Consider the following 26,955-nt stretch of genomic DNA (forward strand, 5'->3'; position numbering starts at 1 on the left):
CTTCTTCTTTACTCATAGACATCAAGCAGTCAAACTGTTGGCATGATTGTAATCACCATTAATTAAGTCCTCTACCAAATTTGTGAAATGTGAAATTCATGGCCACAGGGTCAGGGTTTCTAGTGGTAGGACGGGGCCAAATAGACAATATTGTGAAAATGCATTTTTTCTTTGAAAATATTCTTCTTTGCTCCTGAGCATTAAATAACTAGCCACGTACATAGTTATGTCAAATAAGGCTGCCTTTTCCAAAATTGTGAATTTCATGGGTTGGGGGGTTCTAGTGTAAGGGCATGGCTCTATTGATTATACAGTGAAAATGCATTATTTCTTTGTAAATCTTCTACTATGTTCCTGAGTATTAAATAAACTAATCAAGTACAAAGTTATGATGAGCATAAAAGTCTCTTCCCAAAAGTTGAATTTTATGGCCCCTGGGTCAGAGGTTATCTTTTGTTTTGTGTTACAATTATCATAAAAGAAACACCCGATTTATACTCATAATGTAACTTCAAACACAAATTCACACTCATGATCTAACAGTGACATAAACATACATACGAGGGCTGTTCAATAAATAATGTCCTGAACTCTATGGCATACAACACAGATATCATAATTATGACATGAATGTTGCCTTTCTCTCATGATTGAATCTTAAATGAATTTATATCAGATTATGTGACTACTTTCTAATATTTTCAATGTGAGAAGCTGGAAAACAAGGGCTATACTAACCAATGCAGTAAAAATGAATGATAAAGAATCAGTAAACTAGAGTGAACTTAAAAGATTCATTTAACTGCTGTTAAACTTGTTAAGAATGTTAATGAAATATTTACTGAAATTTGTGAAAGAGCAATATATGATTAGTGTCTTAATGAATATCTTAATTTTGCTTTATATATAGCTTTAATTTGTACAGCTATACATGCGACCTTTATTGGTCACTTTCAATTTGATCAAAATGCTGTTATTTTAGGAATATGACATCATAAAGTTCACGTTTTCCCGCCATTTTAGCATATTTTGTATAAAACTGCTTATTTTCAAGCAGTTTTTCTTCCAGGAAATATAGAGCGCAGCCTAGAACACGCTTTATATTTTTACCAAAGATGTATCTATCCAATACTTATTAGTGACAGAAAAAATATGTATGTTCTACACTGTGCTCTATGTTTCCCAAAAGAAAAAAAACATCAAGAAAAAGCATATTTTTAGCTTTTTTAGATAGCAAAAATAGCATTGCTTCTCATGTCATTTATAGCCAGTGAGTGCATATTAATTTGAAAAATATAATGGAAATATTTCTAATATAACCTATTCTACAAAATAAATATTAATTAAACATAACTGAATATCATTCTAAAATGTTGATTTTTAGGGGGCCAAAATTGGCTCTTATCATATAAAGTTCTTTATAGCAACCAATGCCTGTTTTATAAACACATGAGCAAGTGTATTTTGGTAAACAATAATGATATAGTGGGCATCAAAACTTGGTAACGACCTTGGCGACAAGGACTTAAAAAAACCAGTGTTCTGTTTTCCAAAATTCAACAAATTATCAATTTGTATTTTTATTTTTATTAATAGTTCATCTTCGCTAGCAAAGGGTTTCTGATACGCTACTCATAAACCCTTGGCCTACAGTGAAGTCGAAAGACGGGAATGTTTTCGTCATGTGATCTTGAATCTATCAGGTACGCACAGATTAGGTCATCGACAGAAATAAAGACGCAGGTTAAAAAGAAAAAAATAAAGAATGTCACTCGTGAAATTTGTTAAATCAAGGATTTTTTGAGAAGTATATTTTGGATAAGTAATCATATAACGTGACACAAAAATCACAGAGAAAATAGGGGGTCAGTGTGCATCTTACTGATCTACGGTACAATTAAGTTGACCTTTTTGCACTTGAACTTTCACTCTTTGGTAAATTACTCTAATCTGTATCATATTTTATCAGATGCAACTATGGCAATAAATATTATTTTATTTTACGTAAAATAGTGTGAATAATATTTATCACTCAACAAATCTTGCAAATTATTGTCTGACCTTGTTGCACTAAAAAGTAACATTTTTGAGATATTAAAAAAAAATAAATAGGCAATGAAACATTTTCTTGAATCAAGCTTTTTACGACTTAAGTGCTGATCAGTCACAAGTATCTAGTACTTTAAAATAATGAAAGAAAAAGTGGGTGTCAGTGATGTTAATTTTGAAATAATTGACATATATTTCAAAATAGGTGATTTTCAGGCAAAAAATGGTATATATTTTATCTAGACTTATCTGACAAATCTTTATTTTTTGGCAAAGTTTGTTGAAGGAAGGTGTAAAACTTGTTCTAAAAATATAAATTAAGACCTATACTAATTATTCATAGCAATACCATAACGGAAAATATTCTCCGAGTAACTGTATGTTGGCTAAAGTTCTTAGATATTAAATTTAATAAATATGCAGATTTGCAGAATTATCTGCTAAAAATCCTTCCACCATAAGAAATAGTCCCTCATAAATCTTGCTTCTTTGTAGCATTTTGAGCAGTTTTTTCGTTGAATGTTAAAACATTAACATTTTTAAATTTAAATATGTTATAAAAATTGAATTTAAATAAATAGTTTTGAAGCAAGAAGATCTGCGTGAATTTTTCTAAAAAGCTGACGAGTGACATACCTGAAAGTTTTGTTCAAGAATATTTTAGAAGAAATAATTTTGTAATGTTTATTTATTATTTATAGTACAAATCGGAAGCTTCAATATAAATTCTTAATCACATATTTAGAAGATATTGGATGACACGATAGATATTTATAGAATTACATGTTAGTTTACGGATCGTTGTTTACATGCGTTTTTCAATTCTGAGATTAAAGAGTCAAGAAGTATCCCGAATGCAAATATCGTCATTTACAAAAAACAATTGATGATTGGTCGACAGGTGTGTACTGAAATCCAATCAGAACTCTGGAAAAAATATCCCGATTTTTATGAACACCGTAGGCCAAGGGTTTATAAGGAGAGTAGCGTATCAGAAACCCCTGGCTAGCGAAGGTGTTAATAGTTATATATTGCTGCAATCGTTTAGAAAATACAAACAAGATGTTATAATTTTTCTCACTTTTTTACGATAAAAGCTAGATCAAGAAACTAGTTCTGATTGAGAGATTTATCGATGTGTAAACTTTTTTTTGAATATGTTTTGGTCCAATCTAAAGACAGGATATAAGTATGTATAATTAAGATTGGAATCATAGAATAATGTATAATAATAAAAACACATACTTTGACGCCTAAATGCCTTGATTTATTTCCATTTATTTTCATTAAATGCTGAAAAAGAAAAAAGGGGTGGGGATATAGAAAATATCAAAACTTTCTTATATGTACACTAACCCCTACTTTTCATGCTATGAAAAGGAGCCATAATACCTAAAGAAACTGTACAATAATATACTGAAATAATTGTAGAAATACATTTTTTCTTTGGTTTTTCGAGCAATTTTATAGGGGAAAATTTGTCTAATTATGACACCGGTGAACAACATTTTTTGGTACAAAAAAATAAATGGTATTTTTTTGTTTGTATTTTATTTAAAAAATCAACTTTGCAATACTTTCAAATAATTTAATTTCACTTGTATCAAGCAATTTCATTGGCTGAATCATTCAGAGGAACATGTAACATTTTGTATAACATAACTTGCCTACGTCACAATGAGTTACGTCAAAAACGTATTACTCCGCTTGACGTTACTTTTAAAAAATTGCTCAATTTGAAGGCATTTTTATTTTGTGAAAAGACATATTCATTGCTCTTTATCAACTGAGGTTTTGATTTGACTCTAGCAGACCTTCTCGGAACAAAAAAACATTGTTCATTTTCTGACATTTGTCCCTTTCTGAAAGTGTGCCGTTAGATTCAACTGAATCATGTGACCTTTCAGGTATTATTTCATCAAACATATTTGTATGGTGTAAATATTTAGACATATCTAATTTATTTTCATAATGAATGTTTGAATTTACATCTGTAAATTATCATTTGGATCCACTGAAATATTCTCTGTCAACTCAGTAGCTTCAGATTCGGTGATTGTTTTATCAACTTCTACTAGTTCATTGTCTCGAGTATTTTTGAATCACTAGTTGATTCAATACTATAAGTATCAACTTTATTAGAACTATTTTTGCTCTAAGAAGAGTCTGAATTTGTAATTTTTCTTTTTTTAGAAACTGGTTTTATTTTCCTAGGACAAGGGACTTGTTTAGGTTTTTATACCGTACAAGTAACAGCTTTTTAAAAAGCTTGCCTGACTAAATCAATCAATATCTGAAAGATGAGTGATAAACTTTTTGAGCAATACTTTTGTGGGCTTAAAATATGTCCTTAATATTATATATTTTGAGAACCTTGTGTAAATGATCCTTGATTTTATTTAACTTGTAGAAGAATCATCTCTACAATGCATACTAAAGCGTTAAACAGTATTCGGGGGGGAGGGGGGGTGTTGTAGGGGTGGTCTGCCCTTGGATCTAAATTGATTTCAAGCTACATTGTAACACGTATTATTAAATCTGTTGTCAAATTCTGCATTGTAAACATTTGAAAAGATGGATGTCATTGAATGTACACATTTTGTTGGAGTGTATTTCTTAAAATGGGGGGGGGGTCAACTATCATAGTTTGAGAATGAAATAAAATAAAGTCAAGGTTTAGATCTTCGTAGAAAATAAAATAATATTTTGCACTGCTTTCTTACAAATTGTGTGCATCTGAACAAAGACATAATAGATCATGCATCTGGAGAACATGACTTGTTGAATTGAGTTGTTCATTTGTATTGGACTAGTCCATTTATGGATTAAACCAACAACGGGATCGGGAAACAAATTAGAAAAATCATTTCTTTAGTGATGGAGAGAGGAACGAAGCGTAATCAGCCGTGGGTTTCCGACGATGTAGTGTTTTTTTTTTCTCTATGTTACTTTGTTCATTTTTGTTTGTGTTTTTTTCCTCTTCTTTTGTACATTCTCTTATTATTACTATTTGTTTTGTACCTTGACCTAAATGTAGGGAGAGGGTTAAAATAGGCTGCGCCTGCTCCCCAATCGGAAACTTATGGCGACCATCAAAAGCAACAATCTTAACCAAAACAAGATCACCTGGTTCAAGTACACTACTTTGATTTTTACATCAGAATGCTTCTTTTGTGTTTCTCATGAGACATCTGTATGTTCTTTGAAGCAAGTTCATAAGAATATTCCAACCTATTTTTCAAAGATTCAACATACTTGGACATTTGTAAGCATGCACAATTGGTTTAATAAAAGACTTCCAATCTTGTTTTTCATTGGGATCTTATGTATTTTGCCTATATAGATATTAAAGTACAATTAAACCGTTCACACTGACCGTCACCCATTTGGTGATATGGTATGGTTCTGATTTCTTGATACCAAGTATGGAACATAATTCTTTGATTTTGCTTTCACAGTTTGCACCTTGATCTTAATGGATTTTGTGTGGTATACAATAATTTAATACAAAGTTTTGATAAAAAGCTCCAGCTGTTGTTTTGGCTGTCATATTCTTTTTAGGAATTTCCATAGCCTACCTTGCAAAATGATCAGTAATAACTAAGACATACAAAAAACCACCTTTGGACCGTTCAAGGGTCAAAAATCAAGACAAGCAAGTTCTAATGGTTGAGTAGTCGTGTTGTTTACCAAAGAAGCTTTCATATTAGTTGGATTTTTTCTCCTTTTACATCTACCACAACATTGGATATGATTTTCTATGTCACGGGTCATACCGTACCAATAAAATCGATCTTTTGCAAGTGAAAGGATTCTATCTCTACCTTGATGATCCATCTTATCATGAAGATGAAACAAAACTACCTGTTTCTGTTCTTACATCTCTGTAAAACTTATCATCAATAATTTTAAGCTTATCAAAGCATTGAAATAATGCATTACAATAACGAATAGGTGGTATTTCATCTTAATGTGGTTTTTATTTATTAAATACTTGATCAAACCAATATGATATAGCGGGTCATTAATTTGTTCTTGAACAATATCGACACTTTTCAAGCTTCCATCATGTGGAGGATTTTTGTTCATATTGATATTATCTTCTTCTGACACTGGAAGAGTTTCAATCAAAGGAACAATATTTGTCATATTGCATATGGCACTAACAGAATCTGATGTAAGAGTAATATACTAGGTAGACGAGACAGTGCGTCTGCATTTGCATTTGTATTGCCTGGTCTATACTTCAAGTCAAAATCATAGGCACCCTAACAAAAAATACTATAGTAAACTATAGTTAACTATAGTTTACTATAGTTAACTATAGTACCTAAGTAAGAACTTTTAATTTACTATGGTGATAACTTTGGAACTTTAATTTACTTTAGTAAAAGCTTTGGAACTTTGATTTACTATAGTAATAACTTTGGAACTTTGATTTACTATAGTAAAAACTTTGGAACTTTGATTTACTATAGTAAAAACTTTGGAACTTTGAATTACTATGATATAAACTTTGGAACTTTGATTTACCATAACAAAAACTTGGAACTTTGATTAATACTATAAAACCTTCGGAATTATGTTTCTGCTTCCCATTCAGTACGTTTTAAGAAATTTCAAGAATAAGATTCATTTAAGTTTCAGAGAACGTTATAAAAATACGACCTGTCCCCTAAAAGAACGAAGCACAAGAAATGAATTTTAATGTACAAATTGTCTATTGCAAAGATAAATAAACAATATTTATTATTATTTGAGGGGAAAATATTATAAGAGAAAAATTCCGTCATTTAGAATAAAAATATTTGATTCCTAAACTTCAGATATTTTTTTCTACTGTTAAATGTAAATATGGAATTTAAATTAATTACTTTGCATGTTTAAACTAAGATGAACAACAAAACAACATCCAATATCATCCGCTTTAAACATACAAATGATAATAAAAAAACGAAATACAAAAAAATTAATTCTTTGATTAACTATAATAAAAACTATGAAACTTTGATTTACCATAGTAATAACTTTGGAACTTTGATTAACTATGGCGAAAACTTTGGAACTTTGATTAACTATAGTAACAACTTTGGAACTTTGATTTACTATGGTGATAACTTTGGAACTTTTATTTACTATGGTGATAACTTTGGAACTTTTATTTACTATGGCGAGAACTTTGGAACTTTAATTAACTATAGTAAAAACTTTGGAACTTTGATTTACTATGGTGAAAACTTTGGAACTTTGATTTATTATAGTAAAAAATTTGGAACTTTGATTAACTATGGTGAAAACTTTGGAACTTTGATTTACTATAGTAAAAACTTTGGAACTTTGGTTTACTATAGTTAACTATAGTAAACTAGACTTAACTATAGTTAACTATGATATTTTTTTGTTAGGGTGCAGACAAGGCTGCAAGCCATCTATGGCCAGTTGCATCTAATTGTGCAGTTTCAAGGACATAAGTTAAAGGAATATTATCTTTAGAAACAGTGAAACTGTGTCCATATACATAATCTTTAAATTTTTCTGTGACGGACCATTTTAGCGCAAGAACTTCTAATTTGTGCACTGGATAATTTCTCTCAGCTTTGCTAATACTTCTGCTTGCATAGGCTATAACATGTTTTTGTCCATCATCTTTTTGCTGCAGAACTGCACCCAACCCATGCAAGGATGCGTCAGTATGTAACTCAAATGGTTTTGAGTAATTAAGGTAGGTCAATATGGGTTAAGAAGATAACTGATTTTGTAGAAAATTAAAAGCATGTTCTTATTCTTCCCATTTAAATTCTGGTAACTGTTTATTGGACATAATTTTCTTTTTACCACGATTTTTCTTTGTGGAAGTAGGCAAGAGATATAGTGAGGTCTAGCAATTTAAAAATAAAATTAATAAATTTTCTGTAATAGAAATTCCCTAGACATTGTTCCATTAGCCTTTGATTAGTTGCAGGGGCATTTGTTAGCCCAAAGGCCATTCTACTGTACTCGTAAAAAAACGAGAGGGCCAACTGTAAATGCAGTGCGCTCTTTATGTTTTTCTTTAATTTCAATTTCATGAGACCCAGATTTTATTTCTTGTATTGAAAAATATTTATTTCAAGATAGAGAATCTAAAAATTTTTCAATTCTTGGTAAGGAGTAACTTTCTTTGATTATTCTTTGATTTAGTTCTCTAAAATCAATACAAAGACGTTATTCTCCTGTTTTCTTTTTTACGAGAACAACATTTGAAGCAAAAGGAGATTTTGATTGGCGAATAAAGCCTGCGCTTAACAATTGTTGAAGGTGGTTCCTAACCTCATCAGACATTGATGGAGGTATTCTCCTAAATCTTTGTTTAAAAGGGACTCATTTGACAATTCAATTTGATGTTAAATAGATTTTGTAAACCCAACATCTGTGTCACCTTTTGAAAAAATGTCATTAAAATTCTGAATCAATCGAGATAATTTTTGGAAATGTTCCTCTGATAGAGGATCTTTTGGAGTATTAAAAAGATCGATAATAATAATATCTGAGGACTCCTTGTTCTTTTTGACATGACAAGCAATATCTTCTACATTTACTGGCTGAGCTTCACAAATAAAGCATTTGGGCAAGAGTTGCTGTTCCTGTTGTGACATTGCTAATATGCACTGGTACTACACTATTAGGTTTGAATTTGTATGGTATTAGCACAGGAGAAATGTCTATATCATTTGGTATTTTTGACTCAGGTGAAGGTTGTAATAATGCACATACTGGCTAGTAAGGTAATTTCTTTTGAGGGTTACTTTGTACAACAATATCTTTATTTGGGGGGATGGTAACTTTTGATGTCTAAGCTAGCCGAGTGAACGCTTGTATATTGTTGTGTTTATGCAATTCTTTTTCTCGTAGAGAAACGCATCTAAATGCAAGATACCAAGCAGTAAATAACTTGGCTTCGTGTAAGTATCTATGACCATGGGACTCTTCAACTATGTTCATTAACAAGAGATTATATTTGTACCTTTTAAAACAGGAACACTGTTATTGTAAGATGTTGTAGGTACAATTAGAAACAAAAAATCTATTGACAATTGTTCATCATCTTTGCCATTGATTTTCAAAGGACATTGTACATGTATATGACCTAAATATGGTAAAGTTTGGCCGTCTGCACATTCAGTGTGCAGAAAATATGTCACAAGTTTCAAAGGTAAATGATGCAGATGTTCTTCATAAAAAACTTTGACAAATTGTTGAGAAAGAAGAACCTGTATCAACAAGTGCTGTTGTAATGGCACTATCAATATCATAGACTTCATTGGTTTATACTATAGTACAAGTTCTATTTGTTTTCTATGATTTGTTATATATTATGAGACCTTTTGGATCTTAAATGATCTTTTCTAACTCTGCAATGTAAATCAGAATTACCAGATTGATTGCATATTTCACATTTTATTTCTTCAAAATTTTCAGAATTGGAGCTTTGTTGTGTTTCAGCATCTATGTCTGTTATTTACTCCACAATACAGACATTTTCTAGTTTTTCTCTCTCGATTTTCTCTGTTGTAATTTACAGGAGATGGAATTCCTCTGTTTGAATAACCTTTGCTGAAACCTCTGAATGATCTGCCTCTGGAAGAAAATTCTCTGTTATAATTTGATGAATCTCTTGGTGATGTCCTGTCATATTCAAATGGCTGTTGTGATTGATTTTGTTGTTGTTAAAATTTACCGGTGCCTCTGCTTTAGTTGGTAGCACCTCTATTGTATTGGAATCTACTAGGACTGTGTCCTCCTCTTGTAGAATCAATTCCCCCCTGATCTGTTTATCTCGGATGATCTATTTTCAAAGGTGCTCATCTTTTGGTCCATCTTCTCCATTTTCTTGAGAATATTTTCTAAAACGTTGTCAGTGGGGTCTGTTGTAGAAGTTGAAGGGCTGTGGGCTACATTTCTTTTTGAAGTTGGGATTTCTGTGATGTTGTTTGCTTTAGAATTTGAATTTTCTAACTCAATTGCCCTAATCTCTTTTCGCAAAAATGTCAAAATATTTCAGTCTCATATTTTTACCTGCTAGCATTTTTCAATTCTGAATCTTTCAACTTTGACCAAAATTTTGTTCTTATCATATCATTTCTAGCATCTTTGCTAATATGACTCTTTTCTACAGCTGATTGTAATATTGACTCTAACTTAATTTCATATTCAGCTACAAATTGACTGGCTTCTTGTTGTTGCAAGATTGTTTCACTGTCATAGACATTGCCAAAACTCCTTCTAATTTTTCAATAATGTCTGCAGGAGTTGCCTCCTCTGATAGAGAAAGTAATAATCCCCTACCCTTTCCCTGCCCCTCAATTTTTAAATACGCGACTTTACCATTTACATTTTTACATTTAATCCATTCAGACAAGGTGTCAACGTCTTCTTTTTCATATTTGTCCCATCATCTGGCGTAATCTTCGACAGAATCTATAATATTCATGAAATTCCGACGCCAGTTGAAGGATCGGGGATTCCCTATATTTAGGACCTTTTTAAATTAAGTGATCTAAGTTCCTCATTGCAGCCCGGAGGACCGGGCTGCTCTATACACAAAAGTTTAAGTGTGGGTGTATGGGGATTGGGGTGGGAGTAGTTTTTTGGAATCAAAAGTTTTCTAAACATTGAAAAGATTGTTAATCAGAATGTTCTTTCCGTTTATAAATTACGAGATACGTGTACATAATATATTTACTTCCATAAAGTGAATCTTTAAAAATATATACGTTTTTCATATTCAATATATAAAGTTGCTTATCATTTACTATCGAAAAAACGACAGGTCCCTTTTTTTTTTTAGAACATCGAATTTTACTTCTCGGATAAAAACGTACTCTGTACAGTTCGTGTTTTATATTCAAAAATTGAAAATTAATACATTTTTAAATAAAGGTGATGCGTGTGTCTAACTTCAATTTATATGTTATGCAGCCAACATTTACTTGAGGAATTGATCAAGTTTAAAATGGTATCGTTTTAATTGATTTTTAACCGACTACAAGTTTTCAAAATATTCGCGACTATCGTCTCCATCAATTAGACGCATGCCTTTTCACACATAATAATAATAATAAATAATAATAATACTTTATTTAGAAAAGGTAACCCGATTAGTGCGAGCAATAGTCTTCCTTGGGGCCTTCTTTAAAACATATATACAATGCATATATACAATAAATAGAATTACAATTATGAGACAATAAAAAATCAATCAGTATGTTACAAACAAATAAAAACATCAGCATTTCAGTATAGAGAGAAAGAAAAAAATTGCGTTTTATAAGCAGAAAATTTTCAACACTTCTTTTAAATATTGCAGGAGATTGAGAATTTCTGATATTAATTGGTAACTCATTCCAGATAATAACCCCTGAATATTGTAAAGAATTTTTAAATAAGTTTGTTTTATATTTTGGTTGTCGAAGTTCGGAATTTGTTTCTGAGCGTAAAGTGTATGATCCAGAACTTTGAAATTCAAAAAGATTATGCATATAATCAGGAGACATTCCATGAAATATTTTGTACATTAAAATGCTTTTCTGTAAATATAAAAGTTCATAAACTGTTAGCCAACCTAAAGTGTTAAATAAAGGCATTGAAGGTGTATCATATTTTTCATTTAAAATAATCCTAGCTGCTTTTTTGTAATCTGTAGATTCTGTCCATGTGTGTTTGAGGACAATTGCCCCAAATGGATAGACAATATAAAATCGATGGCAGGATAAAAGCATTATAAAATAGTTTTCTAGTACGCATTGGAAGAAACTTTTTGATTTTTCGTAAAGTAAATAATTTATATGTAAGAGTTTTGCAAACTGCATCTACATGACAAGTATATTGAAGATTATGATCAATGTGAACACCTAATAATTTTTGCATTTCTACATTTTCAAGGGGATGATCGGAAAGTTGTAAATGAAAATTAACGTTTTCTAATTTAGATTTCTTTTGGTGTGTTCCCATTAACATACACTTTGTTTTATCAGTGTTTATAATCATCTGATTTTGTTGACACCATTTTTGTATTTGACAGAGTTCATGATTAAGAGTGGTTTCCATACGCGAAATACTATTATCATGAAGATGCATTGTAGTGTCATCAGCAAATATATCAGTATTACAATGTTCAACAGACAATGGTAAATCATTAATATACAATAGAAACAACAAAGGAAGTAAAATAGAGCCCTGAGGCACACCTGCTGTGACTGGCAGTGATTCAGATGTGTACGCACCAATTTTAACACTTTGAGTTCGATTATATAAGTATGATTTAAACCATTTAATTGATATTGGATCAAAGTGATAGCATTCAAGTTTTTTAGTTAGTATATCATGATTAACAAGATCAAATGCTTTGCTAAAATCCAGATATGTAATACCTACAAAATTTCCTTTATCTATTGCATGCAACCAATCATCAGTTAGTTTTGTGAGAGCTGTCTGGCATGAGTGAAGTTCTTGAAATCCAGATTGTGCTTTCATTAGCAAGTCAAAGTGAGAAGTAAAGATGCGTATATTTTCTGCTACATGCTTCTCTAAAACTTTAGATATCGTTGGTAAAATCGAGATTGGACGATACTTTCCTGGGTCTGATTTATCGTCCTTTTTAAACAAGGGAGTTACTTTTGCGACCTTTAACTGTGAAGGAAAAGATCCATTGATTATGCTAGAATTTATTAAGTGTGTTAGAGGTTTGGATATTATAGTTTAAGCAATCTAGGTCCAAGAAAGTCTATACCAGCAAATTTGTTTACATCAAGTCTTTTTAACATTTCGAATACCTTTTCTTCATTAATCAAAGGGATTTCAAAAAAGTCTTGATCTCCAAGTTTTGTCTCCGTGTATCTTTTCAATTTTTCTGATTTAAAAGCAGTAAACGAAAGATTATCTATTAATTTTTTTGGAATTTGGGCAAAATGCTCATTAAATGCATTTGCAATATCTTGTAGATTATCAAGATCTAAACCGTTATATGTTATACTGGAAGGAGACGAGTTTTTGTCTGATTTTGAGGCTAACTGATTTAAGTGGCCCCACATTTTTTTTTTGAAGTAGAATTATTTTCAATTACTTCCTTATAATATTGAAGCGGTTTGATGATCAAGACTCATTTTCATTGTTTACTTTATATATTTCCCGGGCGATAATTGATGGTTACATCAATGTTTTCTTGTTATTAACTATATTTATGTCACCTATAATAACGTGTCTAGCAGGACTAAAGTTATAGGGCGAAGAAGAACATTAACACGATGGAGGATTATGTTTCAGATACTCAGTATCCAGGCCATGTAAAGCTTTTTAGTTATTAAAAAGTTTGGAAGCAATGGTCGATGTATATTTGTAGGAAATACAAGCTGTAGTCTTTACATTGAAATATGGTGGAATACAAGACTAAACCCTGTTGTGATTAAGAATATTACTTATATTAACCGCGTCAATTCCTTTATTGGCATATTGAAGTTTAAGGAAAAGACGGATTGTTTTAGCATTTTCCTCCGTAAAACGTATTTAATACTGCTGAAAAGAGATCTGTCTTATAAATATCATATCATAAAATATAAATACACTCAATGATACATATATATTATATGATATGACACCGTACATATTTATCACAATAATACTGATAATATATTGAAATAAAACTTGTTTACTCGTACCTAAACATAACAATTGAGTAATTACACTTTATGAACCAACTACTTATAATTATTATACATTCATGTAAATTAGTTGAATCTGATTGGTCGAGAAACAATTTTTAAAAAAACACTATTTCTCGCTAAATAATGAAGCCACGCCCTCCAGCGTAGCAACAGTCAACATTGCTTGAAGACGGGTGATATTCCAAAATATAGCAACTGTGCAGAATTTATGCACGCACGGTTCACTAGTATATGTATTTCTATAAAACATTCAGTATAACATAATAAATATTGCATATTTTCACCCCTTGAAAACCTTTGTCAATCTCGGCTGACAATGGTTTTTTTTTGGGGGGGGGGTGAAAATTTTCACTCAACTACATTCAATATTTATATAATATTCGATTTGAATCTAAAATACCGTATAAGTGGAAATTTTAGCGAGACGCAAATTTAGCGATTTGTCCTTAAAATTGATATATATCTTATTTTTAGTGATAAGTAATTTTAGCGTTTTTAATATGCTCACTAAAGAAGCCATTACAAATAAAACGCAATTTATTTTTAGCGATATTGAATATAAATTGGTTAGTTTATATCAATTAAGAGTTAATGGAGGTTTGTTACTTTAAAATACCCGGTAATACAAATAATACAAATGTCAAAATGAAGACACTTTCATAATTTATTTATGTTTAGAAAATGCGAAATCTAACATTTGATTTTCATAAACTTCAGATGGATGAGGAAATAATTGTCTCGACAGAAAATTCTTATGGAATCATGAAGAATGTCTTCAGAGCAAACGAATTAGAAAAGATAGTAAAGGAGAACTGGGCAGTACAAATGTTCTGGTTTCCTTTCAATTCTTATATACCTTTCAAAAAATACCATCCCGAAAATGATGATATTTGGGTGAGAACATTCAACAAGACAACACGTGAGGGACATGACCTGGAAGGTTTTTTTTATTATGTTTTGAAAGCTGCCCTTGATCTTGAGACTGAAGAGGCACTCAAGATAGTAAGCCCTTTTCTAACAAATAATCCATCATTCACTCCGCTATTCCAGAGGTCAGCTTTCTGTGTCATAAAAAATGCTGCATACAGGACTGGCCCGATATACCAAGAAATTCCACATGCAGTTCATTTTCGGTGAGTTATGTTCATTTACATAATTTTTTTTTTCCTTATGAATGTTGTGGAGTTAATTATTCTCTCTTTTTTTTAAAGAAAGTACATAGAAAAAGCAGAAGTTTATGACTTGGAGTTTGTATTTGACTACAAAGGAAATTTTGATAAGGTATTGGAAATCATCAATGTTGTCGTCAATTCTGTACAAAGCTACAAAAACAAGGACCAGTATCCACTGAATGTCTCTCTTGAGATGCGATTTATGGCACACAGGTAAAAAACATAAACTCGGTGAGGAAAAAGGAAAAAAGTTTGAAACATATATTAACTGTAAAAGTAAAAATACAAATACAAATTGGTGATACAAAAACAATTTAAAAATACATAATACATCTCTAGCAAAGGGAAAATTTTCAAAATCATTATTCTTTAGTGATGCATATCTTGGAACTGGAGTTCTTGGAAACCCAGAGTATGGTGGTTCTGGTCAAGTGGTTTGCATTGAGGTACTGAGTTTAAAGGGAACACCAAACTGGGAAGAGTTCAGCCAAGATGTCGGGAAAAAATGGATGGAGTTAGGAGGTGTTCCACATTTGGCAAAGCAGTATGACCATATTCCAAACATTTGGGAACATGTCAGAAAAGTAGGTGTCACAATTGTTACAAATTATCGAAAAGAAAATTGGTCCTAAGGTTAAAATGTTACAATATTATTCTAATAAGTATATTTGATATTAGAAACTGTAGATTCCTTATTTTTCACGAGTACTTTTTATCGCGAACTGGCTCTTTAAAATCAAATCGCGAGAATTATAATTTGTTGATTAACAGATTTTACATAGATTTCAGCACCATAAAAATAAAAGCGAGTAATATTTTTTCGCGAGTGATGCTTTTCGCGAAATTACGTAATACTAGTAATTAATTTCTCGCGTATAAATAGGAATCTACAGTACTAAGAGACAAAACGTAAAAAATCAATATACCAACATTTACAAAGTAGATTGACATTTCTATCATTAAACTGATAAATATCTCTTCTGAATTGATGACTGTTGTGACATGACCCGGCGAGTTTTCCTTTGAAGTCAAGCATACTGTAACTGCGATACAGAACACTTTTTGTGGGCGTTTCTTATGCAAATGAGCCGAAACTGTACTGTATCTGCAAAATATCAACGATACAGAACGGTTTATTTTTAGCCATGACGGAAAGCTGTATCTGTATATTCAGACACAAAATCGTTCAATTCGCATGATACATGTAGTAATGTTAGTATTACTCAAAACTTGAGGTGAATTAAGAATAAAATTTTACAACGTAAACTTACTAGGGTCGGATTCAAAAATTTAAGAAAAGAGGGAGTGGGGCAGTTCACAAATGACTACTTTGAACACCCCCCCCCCCCTAAAAAAAAATCAGTGGAAAATCGTATTTCATGGGGTTAGATTTATATCCAGCCAAGACACTATGTGCGTGCTATCGTTACTTGTTGATAAGTTAAAAGAGTATGTATATAAGTATACCAAAAAAATCATTTAGGAAAGCGAAAAAGAAAAAAAAATCAAGGAGGGGGGGGGGCTCAGTGATTGCTCGGATCCCCTTTCGTTACACTACATTTTATTAAAAACATAAAGTTAAATATGGGTGGGCCCCCTTCCTTTCATCTGTTTATTTCAAATTTGTATACGAAGGTCGGACATTTCTCTCAGATTACGTTCTCCCCGAAGCATTTTTGTTTCAAAAATATTCATGCACGATTCTTATATATCAAAATATTTTGCATTAATTAAGTCGAGGCTTAAATAAGAAAAAATGTCAGCAAGAGCTGAATAGAGAAAAAAAAGCACTACGTAATGAAATCTAAATTTAATTCTTTTGGAAAACAAATTATATTATGCATCCCCTAAATAATTATTTTAAAATAATAAATACCTGCACGTCCACCTCACTCGGCATTTCAGTTGCGAATGCTTAAAATGGGATACTAAATCAGTTTTCTGCAAAATCATTTGATTGATTGAGTGTTATGTACCCAACTACGCATGTAAATTAGTGAGGTCATAAGAAAGGTCATGTCACAAGTCATTTAGAATACTCGTTTCTTAGTGTATCGGAGATACGGGGCGGGGCCCGGCTCGAGCTATCGCTGTCGCCTCAAGCCCCGCCTTGTATCTCCGATACAGTAGGAAACTCGTACTCTAAATAATACTTGATATTGTTTTATATTTTAATATATATATATATATATATATATATATATATATATATATATATATATATATATATATATATATATATATAAAGCACTAAAAATGACCAACGACACGAACAATAAAAATTGTCAAATTTTCGGGACGCCCTGTCCCTTCCTCAGGACAAAGAAAAAAGTTAAAAAGTCATAAGAACAAAGGAAAGATAGAAACAAAAACAACTAGCACTACTACTAAACACTAGATATTTACATACTTAATTACATGTTGAATTCGAAATTTTTAAGAACAATAATATAGAAAGAAAGAAATCCGGACCGCTATGAAATGCGTCCGGTCTATCGGGTATACTCGGGTGAAGTGCGATTTACATAATTGAACGAATTAATTATGCTAATTAATTACGACAATCAGTAAATCGTACATTGTTTTATTCTCTCAAAATGGCGTAACTTTACTTAATAAAGAATAATCAAAGAAAGATTGCACTTCACCCGAGTATACCCGATAGACCGGACGCATTTCATAGCGGTCCGGATTTCTTTCTTTCTATATTATTGTTCTTAAAAATTTCGAATTCAACATGTAATTAAGTATGTAAATATCTAGTGTTTAGTAGTTTAGTAGTAGTGCTAGTTGTTTTTGTTTCTATCTTTCCTTTGTTCTTATGACTTTTTAACTTTTTTCTTTGTCCTGAGGAAGGGACAGGGCGTCCCGAAAATTTGACAATTTTTATTGTTCGTGTCGTTGGTCATTTTTAGTGCTTTATATAAATTTCCATCCGTGACCTTGTATCTACTTGGTAGATCCGACATTTAGGATATACAGTGTTGTTGGTTTTTTTTAGTGCTTTATATATATATATATATATATATATATATATATATATATATATATATATATATATATATATATATATATACTGACACGCAAAAGAAACGCAACATCCTACTTTAGGAGGAAATAATTATGTAAAGTAAAAAAAATTGAATCTTAAAATTATGGAAATCTTCACTTCGGTAAACACCGGTAATTTAACGGTTGAACGATTTTCATACCATAACCGGAAGTCAAATTTGAGTCTGCTTAACAGAAATAAAAAATTGCATGTTTATTTGAACATTTGGCAATATTATGGAGTTTTAAGGGTTTGTACTGTTCATCATGTTATGCAGCAATATTTCAAAAAATAAAATCTCCTATCGTTTCCCGAAACGATACTAAGGCTTCTCAAAAATGGCTTAAGTACGCATTTCCAATGCTCTAGCTGGAAAATCTCAAAGTAAAGGTGATGGAGAGTTGAGATGCAAAAATACACTACATTACGCCTCAATGGGGTCTTACGTATCATATGCATAAATGATAGTCCTTGGACGGAAGTCCAAGGGTTACTACAATGCTCTAAGTCAGAGAAAATTCGACCTAATCATCTGAAAAACAGGCATTTAAGAATGGCAAAGAATATTTCCTTCGCTCAGATCTCGATACTGATTAACCTATTGTATCGTAGAAGTTAAGCTGTAATTGTTGTTTAAGCCAGTCTTGCACGCTGTAATTGAATGGCTGGAAGGGGGGTGTTTTAACAGTCATATGTTTCTTAGTAAAGTTAAAAGATAAACATTTAACATTTTATCAAATGTCTGATGTTCTGAAAAGTGAGTTTATCCTTACTGTATTCTTTTTTGAAAATCATTAGATAGATAATTGAAACATTTGTAGATTACTGCTTGTTGCGTTTCTTTTGCGTTTCAGTTTATATATATTTATATGTGTGTGTGTGAGGATATGTGTGTGTGACGGTTTGTGAGGGGGGGGGGGGGTGAAAGGGTGTGTGATTGAGAGAATGTCGTTGTATTGGGCCTATGGCCTTAAATTTTAATTTTGTTAAAATTTTTAAATGCTAATCACATTTTTTTCAAATGTACAGGAAATGAAACTCCCGATTGAATCATTTAAAGAACAGCTGAAGAAAAGTGAAGCTGATCCTAATGGAATGTTCCTGAATTCGGGAATGCGTAAATTGTTTGGAATGGTTGAATAAATTAAACACTCAAGATAGCATGAAAAACATCAAAAATGAAAAATGAAAATAAACGTAACCATTTTTATTAATTTGGAATTCCTTCGCCATTTTTGTTTTGCCAAAATCCGAAAAAAGGGAAATAAATGACACCTGAAATGGATGCAAATGTAAATACTTTTCATAAAACATAGTATGTGTATCAATTGAGCAGTTTTTTAAAATCTATATTTGCTGATACTTTTAAATAATTTTGTCATATACCTTTAAAAACTGTCTCATATATACATGTAACTCTATTATCTATTCCGGTTTAATGCCCCCTACAATATCTAATATAAATATATATGTGTGTGCCTGTGTGTTTTTTATGTCAATTGCATGTTTTTTTTTAATTAATACCTTTTCTCATTCCACCCTGGACTTGCATGTTTATGTAATAAACCTTTCCTTTTATTTCTTTTGTTTCATCTTACCTCATATTTGACTAAGGTTTAGTTATAGACTGCATTTTATTCTTTTTAAACAGGATTTGTCATACTAATTTTAGTGACAGATTTAGTTTTCTTAATTTAACATTATGATCGATAAAAAAATATTCTGCAGAACATTTTTCGGAGGTAAACGATTATTAAAATTGTGGATTTCAATGTAAAAATAGATTTATACTTTGGATTTTAACATTAAAAATTGTAGGAAATAAGTTAGCTTAGTGTTTCGTTAATTCAAAATTATGAAATTAAATTATCTTAATATAGAATTTATGAAAATTATTTTATTCAAGCCAGCTGTATTCATATCACACAATATATGAACAATATGTAATTGGATCCACTTTGCTTTGAAATTATAATACAAAGTTATACAACATAAAAAAATTCAATGCTTTTATGAAGGTTGTTACGGCCTATTGAACTTTTACATAATAAATAAAATGTATCTACTTATGTACCGTTTGATAATAAAAAGTTAACCCGATGTCTGTTTTGTGTTTTGCTTCTCCAAGTTAGTCAAAAATTAAAAGAAAGAAGCAGTTGGTAAAATGAATACTCAAACGACTTCATTGCAAAAAGCGAAAAAAGCTAAAATACTTCAGTTTCTTTTTTTAAACTAAATGTTGTGCTGATGCATATGTCCTGGACTGCAGGATACTGTCAGTAGTCGTAACACACACGGGCACGAGGCTCACTGAAATAATTGGACATCAACACTGCTAATTCATGCAGGTGGTAGATAGTTCGTACCTTGAATCATTCCACCCTGTTTTATCTAAATCTCTCGTTTAAAACTTAGTGGATAGTCTGGGCCAGCATTAGCAAGCCACAAAATACAAACTAAATTAATTAAAACGTCAATTTTAAAAGTATTCTTTAAAAAGGAACTAATAGTAATATATTTACAGATAAAAGCATTTTGACCTTAAGACAATGATGTTCTTGCTCAGGACAAGTCCTAATTTGCCAATGCGTTTGGCAGTCTAACATGGCAACGCTTCCTTGAGTTGGCTCTTGAAGCAGGACTTGAGTTACAAGAGGTTGTAAGTCTTTCACCTGAATTGTAAAAGGCTCTTGAATCTTGATTTAGAATGTTTCCCTTCTGATCGCCATACAGATTTCCAGGGTAACATGCATCTTCCTCTTCCACCTCTTCCACTTGTTATTGTAGTCACTGTGTATCTCAATCTGGTCAACCACACTGAGATGTCACGGTCAGAGCATTTCTTTAATTTATCATGATGGACTTGTTTTTCCGTGCGCCGGTTCTTTATTCGATAAAGGACTGTTGACAGTTTCTCAGTCAAAACAAATGGACCAATCCAAAGTTTTTGTAGCTTTTTGGATTGTCCTATTTTTGTTGATGAATCTTTCATGTAGACTAGTTCTCTAACATAATATGTATGTGTGGTTGTGAAGCCGCAAAACATAGGTCCGTTTTTGACACATTTCCTCTGGCAAGTGTTTGGACCTGAGACATTACTTCTTCTAGCTCCTCAACAAAGGTGGTACATGAGGCTGCTGGATTTCACCCACACCCATCATGCTGTCTACAGGTTGTAGAATCTCTCGTCCTAGCTTCATTGTGTTGGTGGTAAATCTGGTTTGTCTGTTAACAGTGGTCCTTATTGCACCAATAATGATTTGCAAATGTCGATCCCAATTAATGTGGCTGGAAACGCACATTTCTTAAAAAGCAACGGATCGACTGAAAAGATGGTTCTATTGTACCGCTCTATCTGTTCATTTGAACATAGTCTGTACATGTATGGAGTTGTGCATGTTTTTGTGAGTCAATACTTTACGACAAGTAAGGTCATTTTTCGACCGTAGAAAACCATTCCAGACCATTAATTCTACAAACGTCGAAAATTGACCCCCCTAGAAATTTGACCCCCTACTTTTTTTATATAATTCAACCTTATATCTGTGTCTCCTGATATTTTTTTTTATATACTTTCAAATGTAAGCAGAGGAAATGTACTTTACCCCATTGCCATCATATATTTGATTGCAAATCCTAATATATGTGGTCATAATCTATGTATCTGGTATGGATTTTTTGGCTTGCAGCATCCCAATGAATAAATATTAATATTTTGAGGAGTATAAATGTTTATATAGTTATATGATTATATAAATGTTTTTCCACATTCAAATGTGAAAATGTCTTGATATGTTTCTGATAGTCATAAACTTGTAGGGAGCCCATCCCCATACCAAAATAAATTATCATTTGGATTCAGTTGTGAAAATTTTTACAAATCCAAAACATTGCATAGAAGCAAGAAAAGCAACGTAATTTTACTATATATACTTATATATGTGTGTGCATTCTGCTTTAAAATACATAATTTTTAACCATATACGGGAAATACCATACATATTAATGAATAATAAAAAAAATCCCTAAAAGGGGCAAAAAACATATGAGTGAATAATAGTTCAGCCATCACAAATTCATCAAAATAACCTCCTTTTTCAACACGTTTTACTTTTTAGCCAACAGACACTTGACAAATGGTTGCTGTAACCTACCCCTTTCTTCAAAAATATTCTTCGAAACTAACTTTGTAAATATACACGAACTCTTAGTCTATCATGCCATTATACCGATATTTAATATCATTTCTATTGATACAGAAATCCCCCCCAAAAAATAATGTGAATGGCAGATCAGTGAGACTGTTGTTTTAGAGGCCTCTTATAAATTATGTTACACTAATTAATGAGACTTCGCTAGAGCTTGATCGGAAGGTCGTGGTTTCGAGCCCCGGTCGCCAAAGATGCAGAAAGTAGCTTTCCGAAGAAAATAAATCAATACTCCTGTCTGTCAATATACATTTTTTGAGAGCTACAATTCTGCAGGTATGATCACGACTGTCCTATGTCGATAAAAAAAATACATAGTAACTCCATGCATCTTCCTCAAGGTTTAAGCACTTTGAAGTGAAAGTCGAGGGTCCTTTGGATGAGACCTTAAAATCGAAGTCACGTTTCACGGCAGGCGTTGGCACCATAAAGATTTCAAAGCTCAATAGGCCAGAATGCCGAGTAAGGGTCAATATTTGAAGCCCTTCACCGGTATATGGTGAGGTCTCTGTAAGAGTAAAAAATTCTCGAACAGGATGTAAACCAACTCAAAATTAATCAACACTTGAGGAAATTCCGAAAGCTGTTACACGGTCCTATTAAATATATTTATGATTCAAAGAATTTCACCACCGCACCAAAATAGTGTGGAACAGATTATCTTTGCATACTAAATAATCAAAATCTTTTTGAATTCAAAACAATTTGAAATATTTTAATTATTATTCTCCATGTATATCTGTATATATTATATAGATTTTTTTTTCAGTTTTACTGCACAACGCCATTGAATACGTTTATGTAAAAAGGGACATTTAATCAAAACTATGGCAAGCCCTTTTGCTATTTATTCGGACAATAAAATTTATATTAAAATTACAGAGATATCTCTCATTTCAGAGAGATATCTCTTTAAAAAAGAGATATCTTTCAAATTAAAGAGACATCTCCCAAATTAAAGAGATATCTCTCATTTTAACGAAGTATCTCTATGAGAAAGAGATATCTCTAAAACTTCAAAAACTCTCTCTTATTAGAGAGATATCTCCTCCACTTAAAAGATTTCCCTTTACCTTGAGAGATATTTCTTTCGTGAAAAGAGATATCTCTCTAACTTTTAGAGATATCTCTTTCACCTAGAGAGATATCTCTTACTTTTGGAGATTTCTTACAGGAGTTTCTTACAAAGTTTAAGAGATATCTCTTATTGTAAAACAGATATCTCTCTTAGTTTATCTAAAGAAATATCTTTCAAAGTGAAAGAGATATCTTTCAAAAGTGTCTTATAGAGATATCTCTCAAGTAAAAAGAGATAAATCTTTACTGCGAAGAGATATCTCTCTTCATTATTTTTATTTAAATTCCATGTGAAATGACTTCTCCCTTTACTGGAAGTAAGCTTTTTTTCACGGAAGTACATTAAAGTATTTTTAAATTTCGACATATTCCTGATACTCTATATATACATTTCCTGAACATGAGAAGTAATTCAGTGTTGTCTAGATTTCAAATTAGTAATAGTTGACACCGATAATTTCATAAGCTGAGAAAATTCGGTCCTTTGCAATTGAGACTATATACTTACTTTCGTTTTCCTGAATATGAAACTTTTAGCATTTTTATCAAAGAAGTTGCCATCATTATTTGTTGTTTCAAACAAAGGATTTATAGCATATTTGTCTACATAGTGCATATATTATTCTTGGTATTGCATGCTCTGTCTTTTTTCTTATAACAGCGAAAATATTGCAGAGACTTTACTTTCTGTTTCTCTTTCGTTTTAAAGGGGAGAATTATTTATTTTATTTTAAGGATCACTTGGAAAGAAACATCTCTATCATTAAAATATATATCTTTTTAGCTTAAAAAGATATCTCTTTTTGAATATATATAAAAAGATATCTCTAACTAAAAAAGATATCTCTTTTAACCTAGTTAAAGAGATATCCCTGTAACTTTAAGAGACATCTCTCTCGCTTAAAGAGATATCTCTCTAGCTTGTAAAGATATCTCTGTAAGAAAAAAGAGATACCTCTCTTACAAAAAGAGATTTCTCTTTTGTATAAAGAGGTATCTCTCTAAGGAGTAGTTAGTGTAGGGATGTGTCAATCAAACGCTTCTAGTAATTTGTAGTTCTAACAACTTCCAGAAATAATAAGATTTTTATTATTTTTTCGTATGAAATGCAATAGCAACAAACATGTATAAGTTATGAAATTAAACAGAAAATTTGAGAAAAAAATTAACATCAAATCTGTGTCTGAGCACCTTTTAAGATTAAAATGACAATTGTAGAAGCATACTAATTAAAATGCGATAAACAAATATGGAAATGCGAGCATCTTTGCTCTAATAGCCTAAAAACATTTTTATATAATTATACATTGTTTACCTTTCATGGGGATAAAACAGCTTGTATTATTAAGGTAGTCCGATCCTCAGGTATATAAAATTAGCAGTTAAGTAATCAAAAATACTCATAAAAGTATCTTTGAATCCACAAAGTTATATAAATTTATCCACAGTATTTTGTTAAAGTTAAAAATTAAAGTTAATCATATTATATAGGGAAAATTTTCAAATCTCCAATATTTTTGCAGGAAAAGCGAATTGGAATGTCAGTAATGAATTTAATAATTGCATTTTTGATCAACAAATATATTTTAGGTTAAAAACGATAGGTATCTAGGCATTCAGAGAAATTGTCGTGATTTTCATACTCATTTGGTATTTTTTTATCTTCTTTTTCCGTCGTGTATTCTATAATACATGGTGTAAAAGGCTTTTGCTATCATTGCAAGACATCACAAATCACTTCTCATTTGATATCTTGCTAATAAGCATTGGTATCTAAGGCTGGATACAAAAAAATCTTATTTCTCTAAAACTGTACTAATTTTTTCTCTCTTTATATGGTACGAATGTCAACTTTTATAACACCTTTTCTAAGACTTGCAAAGACCTTGAATCTTAAAAAGATGAATAAAATGAAAATTGTTGCATGAAAAAATTTCATTTTCAAGCTTCCTTTTGATGCATTTCAAATAAAATATTGATTTTTGGAGTTATCCTTCCTGGCTGAGGATCGGATATCCTTAATGTAAGGTTAAGCATAGCTTTGATATCTTTATTTCAGCTTACAAGCTCTCAGAAATGAACACTTCATATCAAAAGGCTGCTTGATATTACCCGTATGCATTCACCTAACAAGAATATTCCTACCAAAACACGTTTTTGCATTAAATTGACCAGGGGTCATTTTTCTACGGGTAATTTTTCTACAATGCACACGGAGAAAAACGACCCCAAGACCATAATTTCTACAGAAAGATGGGTCATTTTGACGTAGAATATTGACCAGGGGGTCAAATTTCTACGTAGAAAAAATATCCTCAGTCTACGATTATGGGTCACTTTTCGTCGTTACACTGGCGCGGTCGAACCAAAACATTGCATACATTACGATTTTGCTATTTATTAATTAGATCACTGTTAAAAGTGATAAATATATAAATATTTCAGACATAGCATTACAGAAAGCAGTCATATAGTATTATATAAGTACATTTACGCCCTGTTAAGGTCCGTACATGTATATCGATCCTTAAGCTACGTGTAGACAACTTGTACCTGTATTTCTTGAAATTCAATTTGTAAAATAGCTTTAAATAAAGCCCGATTTTCTTTTCTTTTTATAGCAAATAAAAAGATTTAGTATGTAGGAGAATATGAGATTGTTAAACATTGCAGCAAATGTTAACATTTTTGCTATTTCAAGAAAGACGTTTAAGACATCCTGACCCTTAGATATGGGGCCCCTTTTTTATTTCTTCTAAAAGCCCTCATTATTCTACACAATTTTTTTCTATATGTCTTTACAAACTCACAAACGGGAACGAACATCTAAAAATTTGAAAAAAAAAAAAAAAAAAACGTTTTAAGCTTTGAAATAAGGTATCTATCCTAAAAGTTTCATAACAATCGAGCGAAAAATATCCGAGAAATCGGCTCACAAAAATAATAGTAGAGTAACAATAGAATAACAGAAGGGTCTTCCGAAGCAGAAGTCTGAAAGACCCTAATAATCTTAATCATCAGAATCAGTTGAAGGTCTTCCGTTGGAATGAAAGACTTCAATAAAAATGTTACAGACATGTGTTTGAATTAAAAGAGAAAATTTAAGTGAAATCATCAGAACTGAATCATTGAAAAGCGTTTATCTAGCACCGAGGATATGATCTATTGAACAGCCCTCGTAAAAGGATACTTGAGTTTCTAAATGACAATATCTATGTGGATTTGGAAACACTAGATCTTCAAGCAATCCACTGGAATTCCCGTCATCCACATGGGTAACAACTGCTCCCATTTATTAGTAGATCTATTACCGGTATTACTTACAAATATGAAGCTAAAATTGTCAGCAAACACAATTGATCATTGAGTCAAATGCTGAGTCTAAAGGTCGGTATTTTTTATTGTTTTATGGACTTTGAAATTAAATGGTGTTCGTTATCTTAAAAAACCCTTTATTCCAAAACTTGTGTTTAAGACATGTGCTGTGGTCTTCAGTATTGTCAATTAATACAGGTAATAGTTATTTCCCATTCTTATGTCGATACGATATATCCCAGTGACCTTGAGATAAAAGATACCACTTAGCTGGGACATTTGTTTATATTGGGACATTTTACTTGAAAAAAGACGTTACTTAATGCAATCTAAAACAAGCTTTACGATAAAGAGACGACTTTAAAATTTTTAAACTAATTCCC

At 31.5% G+C, this 26,955-nt stretch overlaps 1 protein-coding gene across 1 annotated transcript in view; it reads left to right on the plus strand.

Annotated features, from left to right (window-relative positions):
- The window catches only part of LOC134264804 (uncharacterized), a 194,911-nt gene extending 174,978 nt beyond the window's left edge, over positions 1–19,933 (plus strand). The window contains exons 8-11 of the mRNA XM_062747082.1: positions 14,466–14,881; positions 14,960–15,133; positions 15,294–15,504; positions 19,002–19,933. Of these exons, the coding sequence (XP_062603066.1) occupies positions 14,466–14,881; positions 14,960–15,133; positions 15,294–15,504; positions 19,002–19,115 (915 nt within the window). The 3' untranslated portion in view covers positions 19,116–19,933. The remainder of the gene's footprint in view (positions 1–14,465; positions 14,882–14,959; positions 15,134–15,293; positions 15,505–19,001) is intronic.
- Positions 19,934–26,955: the final 7,022 nt, after the last annotated feature.

This window comes from Saccostrea cucullata, unplaced genomic scaffold (assembly GCF_032062105.1).
Source record: "Saccostrea cucullata isolate Sc308-1 unplaced genomic scaffold, CSIRO_AGI_Scuc_v1 ctg863, whole genome shotgun sequence".
In the NCBI taxonomy this organism is placed as follows: Eukaryota; Metazoa; Mollusca; class Bivalvia; order Ostreida; family Ostreidae; genus Saccostrea; species Saccostrea cuccullata.